This window comes from Podospora pseudoanserina, chromosome 2 (genome assembly GCF_035222485.1).
Source record: "Podospora pseudoanserina strain CBS 124.78 chromosome 2, whole genome shotgun sequence".
Lineage (NCBI taxonomy): Eukaryota > Fungi > Ascomycota > Sordariomycetes > Sordariales > Podosporaceae > Podospora > Podospora pseudoanserina.
This window is the reverse complement of record NC_085921.1, coordinates 1376889-1391311: the sequence shown is the minus strand read 5'-3', so window position 1 is coordinate 1391311 and position 14423 is coordinate 1376889. Positions and strand designations below refer to the sequence as shown.

The 14423-nt window shown below is 53.1% G+C and overlaps 4 protein-coding genes across 4 annotated transcripts; 1 reads left to right on the top strand and 3 right to left on the bottom strand.

The window, feature by feature from the left end:
- Window positions 1-20: 20 nt before the first annotated feature.
- Window positions 21-2629, bottom strand: QC764_202900 (uncharacterized protein). Its single transcript, XM_062943988.1, has 3 exons — window positions 1719-2629; window positions 1584-1650; window positions 21-1492 (listed from the first exon to the last, which is right to left on the bottom strand). Exons 1-3 carry the CDS (start codon window positions 1987-1989, stop codon window positions 328-330), a joined length of 1503 nt encoding a protein of 500 aa, XP_062802760.1. The 5' UTR covers window positions 1990-2629; the 3' UTR covers window positions 21-327.
- Window positions 2630-4294: 1665 nt separating this feature from the next.
- Window positions 4295-7564, bottom strand: QC764_202890 (uncharacterized protein; the record flags this gene model as incomplete). The annotated part of the gene is made up of 4 exons (XM_062943987.1): window positions 4295-5240; window positions 5304-6956; window positions 7010-7349; window positions 7420-7564. The coding sequence occupies 4 exons, from the start codon at window positions 7562-7564 to the stop codon at window positions 4295-4297; spliced, it is 3084 nt and encodes a 1027-aa protein (XP_062802759.1).
- Window positions 7565-11137: 3573 nt separating this feature from the next.
- QC764_202880 (uncharacterized protein) lies at window positions 11138-12805 on the top strand (the record flags this gene model as incomplete). The annotated part of the gene is given in 2 exon segments (XM_062943986.1): window positions 11138-12759; window positions 12769-12805. Coding segments are annotated over 2 exon segments (1659 nt in total).
- Window positions 12806-13507: 702 nt separating this feature from the next.
- Window positions 13508-14421, bottom strand: QC764_202870 (uncharacterized protein). The gene is made up of 2 exons (XM_062943985.1): window positions 13740-14421; window positions 13508-13682 (listed from the first exon to the last, which is right to left on the bottom strand). Exons 1-2 carry the CDS (start codon window positions 13913-13915, stop codon window positions 13520-13522), a joined length of 339 nt encoding a protein of 112 aa, XP_062802757.1. The 5' UTR covers window positions 13916-14421; the 3' UTR covers window positions 13508-13519.
- Between the last annotated feature and the right edge of the window lie 2 nt (window positions 14422-14423).

Below are 14423 nucleotides of genomic sequence, written 5' to 3'. Positions count from 1 at the left end.
CTGTGGGTGCATGAAGATGCGCAGTTTGGTTGAGAAGTGGCAACTGTGATGTGATAATATCGTGGCTAAACTCTACAGACAGCATCATCTGGAGCACCTTCATAATACCTGGTAGTATCTCCTATCTACTCATCCCAGGGAAGATGTACCGACCCCTTTCTCGCAAATATATACCGATATCCAACCTTATACACTATCCAAGACCCCAACAAAAAAACCGTCATCTCAAAACCCAACTCCAAATGCACCCTATCATCTCAGGGGGCGGGTATTATAGCTCAAAGCAGTTCAAAACCAAAACCAACAAAAACACGCCCGCTCTCTCCATCAGGAGACAGGCACACTCTGCAACCCCAACCCCGTCGCCCCCTTATCACCCGACCCAGGCCGACTCCCATGTGCTCTCCCATAACCAGGGTGGTGCAGCACCGGTGCCTGTGGTGGGCTCGGCATCTGATAATAAGGATTATTACTCCCATGCACCATCCCCTCCCCACCCTGCCCATTATACGGACTCTCGACCTCCTTCAACTCATACACCTCATCCCTCTGCTTCCCTTTGTCCTCCACCGGGTACCCATACCGATCATTATTCATCGTCCCATTCGACGGCTTGCTCCTCAAGCTCGCCTCATCCCCTCCCAGCGCAAGCCCGATAGCAATCTCATTCTGTCGCTTCTCATGCTGCGTATACGTCTGCATAACCATCTTCTCCTGCCCAACCGAAGGCCACTGTGTAAAAGCCGGTGGCGGGGACCCGTGCGCAGGTGACTGCTGCTGTAATAACTGATCCAGTCGTTGGCTGTGCATCTGCTGTGGTGACAGCGACGGCCAGTTTGCCGCTACCGTCGCCGACCCTCCTGGTCCAGAAACGGGGCTGTTGTAGGTGCTCGTGTATGGCGAGATATATCGCGGTAGTGTCCGTTCCGTCGCCTCGGTGGCTGCAGAGACAGGGCTCTCATTCTCCCACCCCCTAAGTGGTCGCTGACTAACCGGTGTCTCAAACATGTCACCTCCTCCGCCACCATACCTGTGGTTTGCTTGCGCGTGGCGCTTTTCCAGCTCCCTTAAAAAAGCCCGTCTTCTTCTCTTGCCATTGCAGACAATGAAGAAGCCGGCCAAAATAAGAAGAAGCGCAATGCCACCAAAGGCGATGCCCACCCTAGCGCCGAGGGAGACAGGGCCATAATCTGGCGTTGGGACGCCGACGAGGGTGGTTTCTGGTGGAACGATGGTGACGGTGTTTTCACCAAAGACTTCGCCTTGGATGGCGATGGTATATCCTGGATCTGGTTTCTGTTCGCAAGCAGCCTCGAGGATCCAGAGGTAGTTGTTGAGGAAGAGGCCGCGACCTCGCTGTTCACCAACTAGGCATGGTGAGCATCGAGGAATAAAGTTCTCTTCCCATAGGTCACAGAAGCCGTATGGGGTTCGGCCGGAAGTGTCATTCCTGCGAAACTCCACGGCATCTTCCAGCGGACCGCATGCTGTCCTGAGGCGCTGTCAGCACGGAGGCATACGGGAGGATTGCGGCGTGGCTGCCGGGCAAAGCCCAGGCACACTTAGGGGGGTTGTTGACTTACGATCCGGTGCATGGTGTGCTGTCGCCACTATGCCATAGGCAGGTGTCCATGGCAAATCGAAGGTTGTCTAAGATTTGTTAATATTAGTCTTGCCATATAGGCATGTTGATGAGAAGGAAAACGGAGGAGACGTACAAAGCAAAGCAGCCTGATCCGACATGGTCCCAGATGTGTAGTTGCTCCTCAGCTGGCAATTGATGCAGTTCTCCCATACTATCCCAGCCGCTGTCTTCCCTATGCTGCCCCTATCACAAACAATCTCATCCCGCGCCGTGTGGTCCTGCTGGTTGCTGCAGTGCTTCTCGCATGGTGATCCAGGTGTGCCCAGCAGAGCGTTGGCGGCCAGCGGTGAGGTCGTTACTGTCACCAGAGCCGCGAGGGCAAGGCGAGCAGCAGTGGACGGCATCCTGCCTCAGGTAGCCCTCATCCACGCGCACGGTTGGAGGAGCAGTGAGGATGATCTCTGACCTGTGATGATGCGTGGCGTCTGAGTTTATGTGGTTTGGTTGCAGTTGCAGAAATGAACCACTCGCTGGGTTCTGCCGTCTTTCGTCCGTCGTTATTCCTTTCGGGTACTGGGTATTATGCGGTGCTGTGCGGGGAGGATGCAGCAGCTAGGAACGGGAAGAATAGACGTTTATTGCCGTCCAGATTCTCTGTGTGACATTCCGACCTGCCTCTCTTCTTTCCTGGTGGCACGATGACGGTGTTATAGAGTAAAACAGAGGAGAAACGTGCTTCGATCTTCGGGATGTCAGGTTAAGCGCGCACTTTTGTCTGGATGGGTCCCTGGAGGAAAAGAGACTGGAAGCTTGTGCTTTTGCAGATGTGACAGTGACGAGACTTGGATTGTTGTTGGTGAAGGGAAACAACAGCACAAACACAGACAACAGCCACCGAGCTGGACACACCTCCCACTCATTAGACTCAGCCGTCAACCACCTCCGGGGTCCTGTTCAACGCATTAAAAGGGTGGCCCATGGTGGCGGGCGGGGGTTCAACCTCTATGGTTGGTGTGATTGGGGGTTGTCTTGCACCGTTTGAAAATGCTCACAGAGTGATCGTCACTCTCTCAGAGATGCCAAAGCCGCTGTGCCGTTCCAAGGTCGCACGCTAGCAATGCATGTGCTCAGCAGCATTGACCATTCACAGCCCAGAAGTGGTCACTGCCCATGCAAGGGCCCCTGCGAGTTCAACCAACCCGCCCGTCGTGATTGGCAAACCGCTCTTTTACCCGTGGCCCACTCTTTTCCTGATTGGGAACCAGCTGAAAGTTGTTCTCTCGATAAACTTTGGCCCCCAAGAACCCAACCAACTCTCTCACACATTCTCTCAATCCGGTGAGCACTTCACCACCAATCCACTTGGCCATCCATTCACCCACTGGCAGGCCCGCATCTCTCGGGCTCAGCACCATGACATCAACTGACATCTGCTGTGTTATGCTGGTAATGACAATCTGTGTCTCCGTCTCCTCTTGTGCATCATCTCACCTTTCCCTACAGTACCTATCCCATCCCCACCAAAGCAAGCCATTCATCATCCGCAGCTCCATCATCATGCATGCAGCGCATCAACCACCGCACACTGTCAAATAGATTGATTTTCCTTGGTTATCCATCTGTTGGTTCCCCCCTCCCCAATCCCCCCATCCCGCCCAATAGAACATGCACCACCTTGGGGAAATTCCCAATCAAAGCGGCAAAACCAAACTGTCGGGTTTTCCCCCCCTTTTCTTCTCGCTGCCGAACTTCCGTCTGTGCTCTTTTCAGGGGAAAAAAAGGCTGGATTTCTGTGTGATGGCTGTGACAATGACGGTCATGAGACAGATCAGACAAATGAGGGGATGGCACTTGAAAGCGACACAGCACATTCCCATAACTACAGCACAATGCAGTGTGAAGGTCTGTACATTAGGTAGGTGAGAATGTTGAGAGATCTCGGCAGTTTCGGCCTGCCTTGGTGATACTTAGTCCTCATGTCAGCGGTCAAGTAAACAAGATCTTGGTTTGTCAACAACCGCTCAAAATCAGATAGGTATTGTATGCAACAAGATCACAGGACGCTGCTTGCTTCAAAAACTGCCGAACATTACTTGGCCTCGGTGCGGTTGGCTGTTTACACTTATCGCTCTTTCTCCCACGTTGATGATAAGACCTGGTTGGTTGGTATCCGATGTACCTATGATGTGCTTGCCAACCTACATAGCAAGCCATAGAGACCCCCTTTTTGCAGCCCACCACACCCATTCTTTCGGCCCGCTGTTGCTGAAGGAGGGTGCCAGGGCACGCCACTGGATCCTTCTTATCTGTGGTCTAAAGCTGTCTTTTTTTTTTTGCCAAACCGAGAGAGGGTGACATAAACAAGATGATGCTGACTTTGCTTTTTGTTGGGTGTTGCACAAGCACTATAAAAGTGGTATTGACGTGATGAAGGGCAGAGCCTTGCCGGCATTTGCTATCAAGGACATAGCTGTCGAAACTCAAGTTTGACATTGCCTTACTTGCCATTTTTACCAGTGGTCGCATCTCGATCTGGAGAATTTGATGGATGAATGGACGTTCTTCGAACAATTCACATTTCTGGCAAAGACAGCTCAAAATCACCTAAACTCGATGCTAAAACACTTCAAGGCTACATAATCCGCAAACAAATCCAGCGCTATCTCTCCCATGGTATCAACCCCTCAAAAATAATTTCATAAATCATCCTCAAACCCTCCCCCTCCTTCCCCTCCTCCCCTCCCACTCCTCATTCAACAAACTCCTCTTACTCCCCTCCCAACCGTCCCACTCCCCATGACGATACCCATACTCAAACTCCTCATACTCCTCCCCCACCGGCGAAATCGCCACCCCCATCCCCATTATCTTGGGCGTCTCCGGACTGTGATCATCGTCCACCGTCACCACGGACAGATTCGACAAAGTCCCAGCCGGTTTAATGATATCCTCCGGCGAAGGGGGAAAAGGCCAGTTAGGCAGCGCGGCGTAATCTATGCTTGGTTTGTGCTGTCGATAACTGTCGTCCTGTTGCTGTTCTGGCCGCTTGTCTTGCAGATTTTGGCAACTTTGTCGCGGTAGGGATATGCCATCTCGTAGACTGTTCTGCTGTAGCAAAACCCCATGCCTCGAACCCGACCCCTCAACCTCCATCCCTGCCCCCCTCACCCGCCCAGGTTGGCGACCACGGCTTACACTCCGGTATCTGGACCCAACCCTCCCTCGGGCGTGAGCTTGCTCTTCCTCCTCAACATCAGAAACACCATCCCCTATCATCACAACATTCCTCAACCGCGACGATTGCCTCCTCACCCCACCACCACTACCACCACCACCACCACCACCAAGGACCTGCATACCACCCACCCTCGCCTGCTGCTGCCCCTGCTCCCAATCATAATTCTCCATCGAGCTATAAATCTGCCTCGACCGACTCGCATTCCGCGATTTGGGCGAGCTAGGCCTCTCCGCACCAATATCCTGCGCAGCACTGGAGTTGCTCAACGCTGACTTTGGGTGTATCTTGAAACTAGCCAACACAGAGGAGAGGTCTGCCCAGTCTTGGGAGTGGGAAGGGGATGGGTGTTCCTCGTTGAGGGGAGGGAGGGTCTGTTCGTGTTTCCAGTGCCAATCGGGGGGTTCTTCCTCTATGGGGGTGGGGGTGTGGTCTTCTTCTTCTTCTTCTTCTTCTTCTTCTTCTTCTTCTTCTTCTTCTTCTTCTTCTTCTTCTTCTTCTTCTTCTTCTTCTTCTTCTGCTGGGGTGGTGGTGGTGGTGGTGATGGTGGCTGGTTGGGGGGCATTCCGTGGCGGGTCGTCTTCTGACTCGTCAAGGGAGGGCAGTGTTTGTTTGTGTTTCCAGTACCAGTCTGGGACCTCGTTTTCGATTGGGGTTGCTACCCAGACGTCTTCTGCTGAGACTTGGCGTGGTCTGGATGTTTCTTGTTGTTTTGCTTCTGACTCGTCCTCTTCAGGCTCCTCTTGTGCTGTTTCGTTGAGGGAGGGTAGCGTTTGCTCGTGTTTCCAGTACCAATCTGGAACTTCATTGTCGATGGGTGTGGCTACCCAGACATCCTCTGCCACGGTGGTACTAGTGGGTTTTGACGGTGCGGCTTGTTCCGGTCTGGGGCTCTCTCCTGTCTCGGTTTGTTCACCTTCTGCTTCCTCGTGGAGTATCTCGTCAAGAGAAGACAACTGTGGCTCGTGCTTCCAGTACCAATTTGGCGGTTCTGTGTCAATCGGTGTGGCATCTCGGACTTTAGAGGCGTCTTGCTGTGTCTTTGCTGGTTCAAGCCCTCCCACCTTCTGGGTTGGCTTTGAGGAGCTCCCCGGCGACACCTCTTCCTCCTCTTGTATCGCCTCTTTGACGGCGGAGAGTGAGTGATCGTGCTTCCAGTACCAGTTTGGTGGTTTAGCATCAATGGGTGTCCCCAACCAGCCCTCCTCAACTTCAAACGGTGTTATTGGCGTCATGCAAGCTCCCCCACCAAAAAGAGCTGACTGCGACCCATCTCGGTATTGCCATGGGTAAGGGCTGGCCTTGTCTCGAAACTTCCACGGGGTCGTTGGTATTGATAGCCTCGAAGGACGCGATGCTGCCTTCAGGTCCGGGCTTGGAGTCCGCGATGATCTTGCTGTGGGAATGGCAATGTCTTCGGCAATGGCGCTGTCGATGAGAGTGAATTCATCCGCACTCGGTCGCACTGGTGTTACAGGTATCTGCAGTCGAGTAGGTGATCGGGGGTTGCCGGGACTCTGGGCATCAGGCTCAGCTGGTGCAAGCCAGGGCAACCGAGCAGAAGACGCAGACTTGGGGGTTGCTGACACAGCCTCTATGCGACTGCTGATCGGGTGCGATGTTGGTGGCTCTTTGGGCGTCTTCTTGGCCGGTATCTGGATCTCGAGGGCCTGCGCACGGCGCTTGACGGGCTCAGTCTCGACGTCGGTTTCCTCGGCGTAAGGATTCTCGGCCTCGACCCCTGAGGCATCGGTCAACTTGCTGAGTGGAGGCTGGTCCGTGTCGACCACAAGTAACTCCTTCACTCCACGTCCGAGGACCCCATACACGTAAACTTCCCCTCCTCTGATGCCCAAGACGGCACTTGTTCCCGAGTACATCACATCGTCTTCAGCACCAGTCCGGTTGCAAAAGACGACGATAATCTCCTCCTCACTATCCTCCCGGATCAGAGGCTCAAGACGCTGAACCCAGTACACCAGGGCCTCGAGATCCGGCTCGTGAGGCCGACGGGTGTATTGGCTGGGATCCTGTTGAGATTGCCAGGCCATGCTGACTATGACCACATTTGCGTGTGCTTCCATGACGTGAAATCCGAATTCGAAAGCTTCCCATGGTGTTTCCAACTCGTATGGACTAGACACTGTTAGAAATGCCTAGGGAGAACTCACTAAAGACAGCAGGCTTACTTTATGTCAGTGCAAATACCCAAAGCAACGTTCCCCAAGCCTTCGACATTGCCCCGAAAGAAACCATCCCGCCCTTGGAGTGCCCAGGTCTCATCGGTATAAAATAGGTGTAGCTTGCGGTAGTTGCCAACAGTATCGCCATCTCGGTTTACGATAAGCGCTGAGTTGTAGTGCTCTGGGTTCGCTGGCCATCTTGCGCTCACGTCCACCTTCTCCGGATACCCTACTACAACGGCGCAATCGTGTTTCAGGGCGGTAGTTCGAGCCCAGAGAGAGCTGATTCCAGAATCACGACGTTCCAAACAGGGAGAGATGTGTTGTAGCGACTTGAAGTTGTAACCTGGATTTGCCCATCAGCATTCTCCGCCCCCGCCCCCCCCCGCCGAGTAAATAATCTGCAATAAACGTACCTGTAAAGGCAAGTTCCGGCAGTACAAGCAAGTCCAAATCATCAAGATCCCCCGTGCGCGCCTTGTTCAGTACGGCATCAGCCCGGTTGAGGTTGTTGTCGACATCCCCGACCTGAGGCGCAAACTGTAGACAGGCAATCTTCATGGTGGGCAGCCTGCGCCGCTATGCCCCTCCTCTCAAATTGGAAAGCCCAAGTCGACCTGGTGGTCACTTCGAATACTGTGTTTTTAAACAACCAAACAAGATCATTGCAGTCCGGCGTCGTCAATCATTGTATTGTGGAATCTGTCGCAAATGGAAGAATATCCCAACCCCTTTCCAAATCACAAGCACCAAGACGGGAAGCAGATTCAGTCCAGCAAGATCTCAACGGAGAGGGGAACAGCAGCAGTGCCCCAAAGGCGCAGGGGGTTGCCGTTCACCACGTGGGGATATATGGTTGCTGCGGACGTGAGCTATTCTGGGCGACCGTTCCGAGCTGGGGAAAACGGTGGAATAGGCTGATGACAAGAGGGTAGCCAACGGGATGGCTTCCCTAAGCGCCGCCAACCTGCCGAGCAGCTCGGTGTTTTGCAGATGTGACCTTTGACCTTGGTTCAAAGCATGCTGCTGGCTACTACTGTTGCTCTGTTTGAAGGAAACGGTGTGACACAAAGAGGAGTCCGTTTATGTCTTGCCCAAGATGCCGAGTTGCGGGGAAGAATCACCCAAGCTGAAGGATTCGTTTTGCTTCTTGGTATCTCGCAATTGCCGGAGGAAGACGCCATGGACCCGGCCCTAATGTAGGAACGGTACATGAAATATATGTAGCGTATCTGTCCATGTCCTACAGGCCACGACATCTTGTACCACATTGCGGAGATTCGAGTCCATCATGACCTGCCGTTCATCCAAAGAAAAAAACTCAAAAGACGCTGTGATGAATCCAAGTAGCTGCTGGTGATAGTGCAGGTGATGATGGAAGAAACATTCAGTGGGGTCTCGGCGTTCCCTCCCGACGTGCATTCTGCGATCAGGACAGCGGACGCTAAATTCGGCTACGCGCCGTGGTGGACTCTGGGTAGATCAAGTGGGGCTAAGTTTTCCGTTTCTTTCATGATTCGATACCCCATTGGTTGGTCGCAAATTGACGGACCGATGCCCGTCAAACGCCAGTGCTGTTGATGCGAGTGATTCGGTCCTTGGCAGCCCGAGACCACCGGCCTCGGTGGGGCCGCTCGGCTCGGAAGCCCTTGGTGGGTCCCGTCCCCCGGTGCCGACGCCGTCGCTCCTCTCTCGTTTTCAGCTGAATGCATCTCGACAACCTCAAACAGCAACCATCTTGGCAATGGGTCTCTACCTGGCCAGCACTTTACAGCTTCAGGCATCGTGTCAATCCAGTCTGCAAGAAGCAGGAGGGAAAGTGTCATTTTTATCCTGCTGCAGACAGCAACCGATAGCTGACCGGATATAGATAGCACTTTAATTGGGGTCTGTGCCATGCCACACAAAAGATCTGGTCAGACGGGAGCACGCGAACCTTGCACCAACCTCTGGCCCGCATCGAGACGAGACGTTCATGATCACCAACCCGGCCAAGCCGTAATTTTCAACAGACACTCTGGATGACAGAACACCCTCTCGACGCAGATCCTCGAACTGGTGGCTTTTGCCGCGTGTGGTGCAGTAAGGAGTCGCGGGAGCCACAAACTGTCTGCCCTACCAAAGACAGCCAGATAGCCGAGTGTGAGGCACAGCATCACCCAGCAATGCGCAGTGCTTCCGAACTCAAAGCAAGGCCAGCCTTTCAGAGGGGCCAGGCTGATTGACTTCCGTCTCCTGTCTCCTGTCTCCTGTCTCCTGTCTCCTGATTGTCGCAGCCGGCAGTTGAAGACGAAACAGCTAGGGGATCCCGCCGAAGGATCTCAGCTCAGGCACACGAGGCAATCTCGACTTCATCCCACGCCACCATGGCAACGAGCAAACACCTACCGATTTGGCGATAACTTCATCATCCCTCGCTCGACAGCTCATCTGCTGTTCTTTTTATATGTTTCGCAATCTCTCGACGTCCTGCTTCTCTCGTGTTCACCATGTCATGAACTAGTGTCAACTTCTCATTTGCGTTGCCATATAGGCGCGCTTCACAAAACACACCGATGGCATTAAACTCCGTAGGCAAGGTCCTCTCGGTGTTGACTCCATCATCAGAGTTGAAACTGCGTCGATCGCATATCGTCACCGTAAGGCTTTGTCATACTGTGTCAGGCACCGACTTAAACAGCTCAGCATCACCAAAACGTGCAGGCAAACTAAACCTGTGCGCCCCCCCTCGGCGTGGTTTCCAGTTACACAAGCCCTAGATAGACAGTGTTGATTTCAGAACTGATCACCGAGACACCACGAAGCTAACACTGCCCACAACAACCAGGCGCAGTTTGCTCTTGACCCAGAACATCACGGGCACGACTTGGCAACACAACCCCGAAAACCTGGACGAACTGAGGCCAACACACACAAGCCCTTCCCGAACGGGCCGTCTACCGACTTTGGCGCAACCAACTGCAGTGTTTCCCGCGGCTACAGATTTCTTGCATTCCAAAGCACGCAAGAAAGGACAATAGGGACAGGGCTGCCACGAGATCTTGGGTGGTGTTGGCTCTGAATAAGCGCCGAGTGGCCCCCTTTCTGCATGCCAAAATAGGTGCTGCCGGCAAATCAAGGCGTCGAACCCCCACTCTCCCCAGATATCTTGGGATCTCTAGAACACTCCAGAGTTTTATTTGATCTTTTTGTGGATTACCCTTTTTGCCGGTACCGAGCGAGGATATTCTGAGAGAGGCATCATCGCCTGTTCTAAAATCTTCAGCCTCTGCGTCATACCTTCAAAAACCAAGTACAGAGTAACACCGGAGATGGCGTCAGGGGTCGTCTCTCCACATCTGCCCCATGAACTCACTCATCACCAACTCGGGCGGCGGCGAACCTCCGGATTTTCACGCTACATCTTCTGTGCCGCATGAAAATCTTCCAACTCTCTCGGGGTTAGATGTCAGAGTCTGCAGTCAACACCATCATCTTTGTGGAGAGATTCGGACATCCAACATACGAGACAGGATCTTTTGCGGCACAACCTCAATAGTCTTCTGATTTCCCCTCATCAAGCGATGGGCGGCTTCTAGAAGCGCGCTTAAGTAGGCGATTGACGCGTGATGGTGTTGTACAACCAGTTTGAAATATTGATTTTTGGAGGACATCTAGTCCGAAGCACGAGTCCAATAACTCTTGTCTGTCCACCTCCATCATCAAAGGTGCGCGCGCCAGGCGCTTAGAGTTTGCCGCAAACACATATCAGCAAAGACTGCTTCCACCGTGTTTTTACAGCAACTGACATCGGACACACCCAAAGCGTCTACGCCGCTGGATGTGGTCAGCTGTGGTACCACCCTGTTCCCTATTCCCACTTTGGCCCCGGTGTCATGGACCACCCGCAATGGCACTGCCTCTCTTTGCCCACTGCCATGCCGCGTACCTTATGCGGCAGCTTGGAGGGCAAAGGCAGAATTCCTGTCCCTCACAGTTGCAGGACCGAGTCTCCTTTGTAGAACACTCGGACAAGTATATGAGCTGCCGGTTGCCTGCTCTGCTTTTCTATATCTCCTGTTGTTCCCCCAGTTCTCCACCAACAGCCAAAGATGGACCGTGTTTCTTTTGTTCCGATCTCATGGAGCGTCTAAGATGCATGTGGCGTCTCGTCTAAGTCCTGAATCAACGTCCTGTTCTGACCTATCCCATACAACTCGTGTGGTCAGAGCTTTGCGACCGGCACCTACTACGACGACATTGGTTATTCCCCTGAGCGAGTGCTGCGAGTCTCGAACGCCGCCGGTCGACTTTGGACCTAGAACGACACTTTCTACTATTACTGCCACTTCGGTCACCACGGGAGTTCGAGGTCCATCCAATACCAGCCCTCCCTCTCCCTCGCCACCGACTACTGTGGGGGCCCTGCCAGGGTTTGCCATTGCAGGCATTGTTGTGGGAATCATCCTGGTTCTCGCCGGTGCTGCCTTTATATTCTTCCTCTGCCGTCGCAGGAAACAACGTCGGCGGGATTCAGGGACAGCAAGAGAGGCACCCATGTATCACTTTCAGGAATACCAGACCGTCCCGGTCAACCAACCGAGATCATCACCATCACACTCTCCTTCCAACTCCTCCGTGGCTACCGAAGCACTACTCGACTTGGGACTATACGAAAGCGACGACGCCAATGAATACACGTACGGGCCAGTAACACCTCCCCAACCCCAACACGTGGAGCACGAAATGGTACAAATTAGAAAGGCAACGCCCTCCCCTAGAGCCGTGGACCGCCGGAGTGTCGACACAGTCTTCGCCCTGTGGTTCTATGCCACCACAGAGCTTGACCGTCGACGATCAAAGGGTTCTTCCAATCTCGCCGAACTCCCTTCTGCCCCTTCTCCACCGGTACCAGCCTTGCCAGCATCACCACCGCCACCCGTCCCAGCTTCAAATCCAGATACAGCCAGTACCAAACGCTCCTCCAAAGCACGAAGAACATACCTCACCCCTGCTGGTACACCATGGGAACCTAGCAAGCCCCCCAAAGCACCCCTTCCCCCTCCGCCATCGGTCTCGGCTCCCTCAACCTCACCAGCCCCAAGGAAAACATCCAACCCCCGGTTCTCCCTCTTTCCAGCCCCACCAAAGCCACCCCCGAAGAATATCATGAGGAACATCAACTCAAGCCGGTCACCAATCCCCGCCCCATTGAAGATAACACCCCTGACAAACCACCCTCTACGAACACAAAGATCTGAACCTCAACCACAAGCACAACAAAAGCAACCAGAAACGAGACCCCGAGCCCCCTCAACAGGCATGAAATCCGCCCTCCTCCCCTCCAACAAACCCCTCCCTCTATCACCCCCCATCACCTCACAAACCAGACCCCCCCACCCCCAACACCGACCTCGCGCCCAGTCTTCCCAATCCCGTCTTGGACGAGTCGGGCTTGGCCTTCAAACAGAAGGCATGGTCAACATCCCACTCAACAACCCCAGTCCGTCCAGCCGTCGGCCAGGAACATCACTTTCTTCCTGCCCGTTTGGTGGGGGAAGACAACAACAAGCCCAGGAAGCACCCCGACCGGAGACGTCGCTAGGCACAACAACCAGACCTCGCACTCCTGGCACCGCTCCCGCTACCTCGACAAGATTCAACGAGGGCTTGCTGACGCCTCCTATGGGCCAAGGGGCATTCCCTCCTCCGCCGGGAGCGAGTCACAAGACTAGGAGGTCACTTCCTGGGACGAGCGGGAGCAGGTGGTTTGGCGGGTTTGGCGGGTTTGGGGGGTGGAGGAGTCCAAAGTATATTTCTTGATTTGTTTTCACTCTCTTGTTGTCCTCACTTACGACTTTATCTTTGTTATGAGATAGATCTCGCATTTTCTCACCGTAACGACCAGATTTTAGTTTTTTCTCTTCTTTGGTGTAACTATTGTATATTAACGGACTGTATAATATCATGTATTACGGCTGTACCTATAGGTAAACGATGGAAAGCATGGAAAAAGGGGGGGGTGTTCATGGTGGCAGTTGTCAGTCGTTTAGTTTCTTGATTTTTGTCTGGATTATGGGAAAGAGAGGCGCGCACGGTCGTTCTGCATAAGATACATGGGGATGAATATGGGGGAGGGGCGTTGGTTTAAGGAGCATGGAGACAGTAGCATGAATATTGGGTTTTGGGACCAGGGCATTAGGGGCAGGAGCATAATCATAACATAACCGGATCGGGGGCACAGATCCAAGTTAGGAGGCCAACTGTATTTGAACAGCATTTCTATCATCAACCGAACAGATCGCTATACACAAATATCCCTATGAAAAGCACACCCTTACCTCACCCTTTTTTTATAATCCGTTTTTGAGTTCAGGTGTTTCCCTACAATTAATTCACCTGCCCCCTACAACCAACAACAGAAATCGTACAGTTGATTGACCACCGCAGTTCCGCAACAAAGGACACATAGAGAAGACGAACCACCACTTTACTATCTTACACCGCCTATCCTATATACACTTTCCCCCGAAAAAATCAATCATCTTCCTCCTCCTTCCCATACCTCTCCTCAAAACTAGCCCACATGGCCTGCTCCTTCATCAGCCTCCTCCGCAGCCTCATTTGGGCTTCATACTCCCTCAGCCTAGCATCCGCTTCGAGCATGCTGCCTAGGACCATGCCCGACATTTGGATGTACCTATTTCCTCACATCAGCACTTCCATATTCCACACCAGGTTGGAGGGGACACCTTACACCTTGAACTGAATAGTCAAACCCCTGTACACCGGCGAGAAAGCATACCCCAACCCGCCCAGCACCGCCGTCGCAACCCCCCACTTCAGCGCGCCAGAGACCGCACCCCGTGTCGCGGCCCAGGAGGCGTCAACCGCTTCTTCGTGTTTGGCGTTGTTAAGGGAGGTGGGCATCATTGGTCGCCAGAGAGGTCTTTAGCTTCTAATTGTTGCTCTTGCGTTGGATGGAAATAATCTCAGTTTTTGAGATCGCGTGGTGGGTAGATAATCGGTCTTCAAGAATGGGAATAGGTGGTATCAAGAGTATGTTGTGTCTTGGCTGCTGTTTGGTGAAACTGAACTTGTCCGTGAGTGATGATGTCGTTGGTGATATGTGAGCTTGAACCCCGACCAGCGTGTTGAAAGACCACTTCCCAAAATTGAACTTCTGTTATGACCAAACAGGAGCTTCAATATCGCGAGCTGCAACCAAACAAGCACCGTATACCTCGATCACGCTGCGTCATAAGCTCGTAAGGCTGCTGCGTTTCCGATGCAAGGATGGCGAGGAAGATTGGTTCGAACTATTGCTGGTAGTTTAGCACCCTGCCCACAAAATAATTGAGACACTACAGTAAAGTTAACCCATATTATACTTTGAACATACCTTAAACGCAAGTAATAGGCCTTTAAGTAATCCTTTAAG

Bases quoted from the DNA above. Each gene is read 5' to 3' on its own strand.
- QC764_202900 (XM_062943988.1), bottom strand. From the start codon at position 1,989: ATGCCGTCCACTGCTGCTCGCCTTGCCCTCGCGGCTCTGGTGACAGTA. The intron at 1,651-1,718 runs GTACGTCTCCTC...AACAAATCTTAG, and splicing joins GGATCAGGCTGCTTTGCTTT to ACAACCTTCGATTTGCCATG. The intron at 1,493-1,583 runs GTAAGTCAACAA...ACAGCGCCTCAG, and splicing joins AGCACACCATGCACCGGATC to GACAGCATGCGGTCCGCTGG.
- QC764_202870 (XM_062943985.1), bottom strand. From the start codon at position 13,915: ATGATGCCCACCTCCCTTAACAACGCCAAACACGAAGAAGCGGTTGAC. The intron at 13,683-13,739 runs GTAAGGTGTCCC...GTGAGGAAATAG, and splicing joins TTGACTATTCAGTTCAAGGT to GTACATCCAAATGTCGGGCA.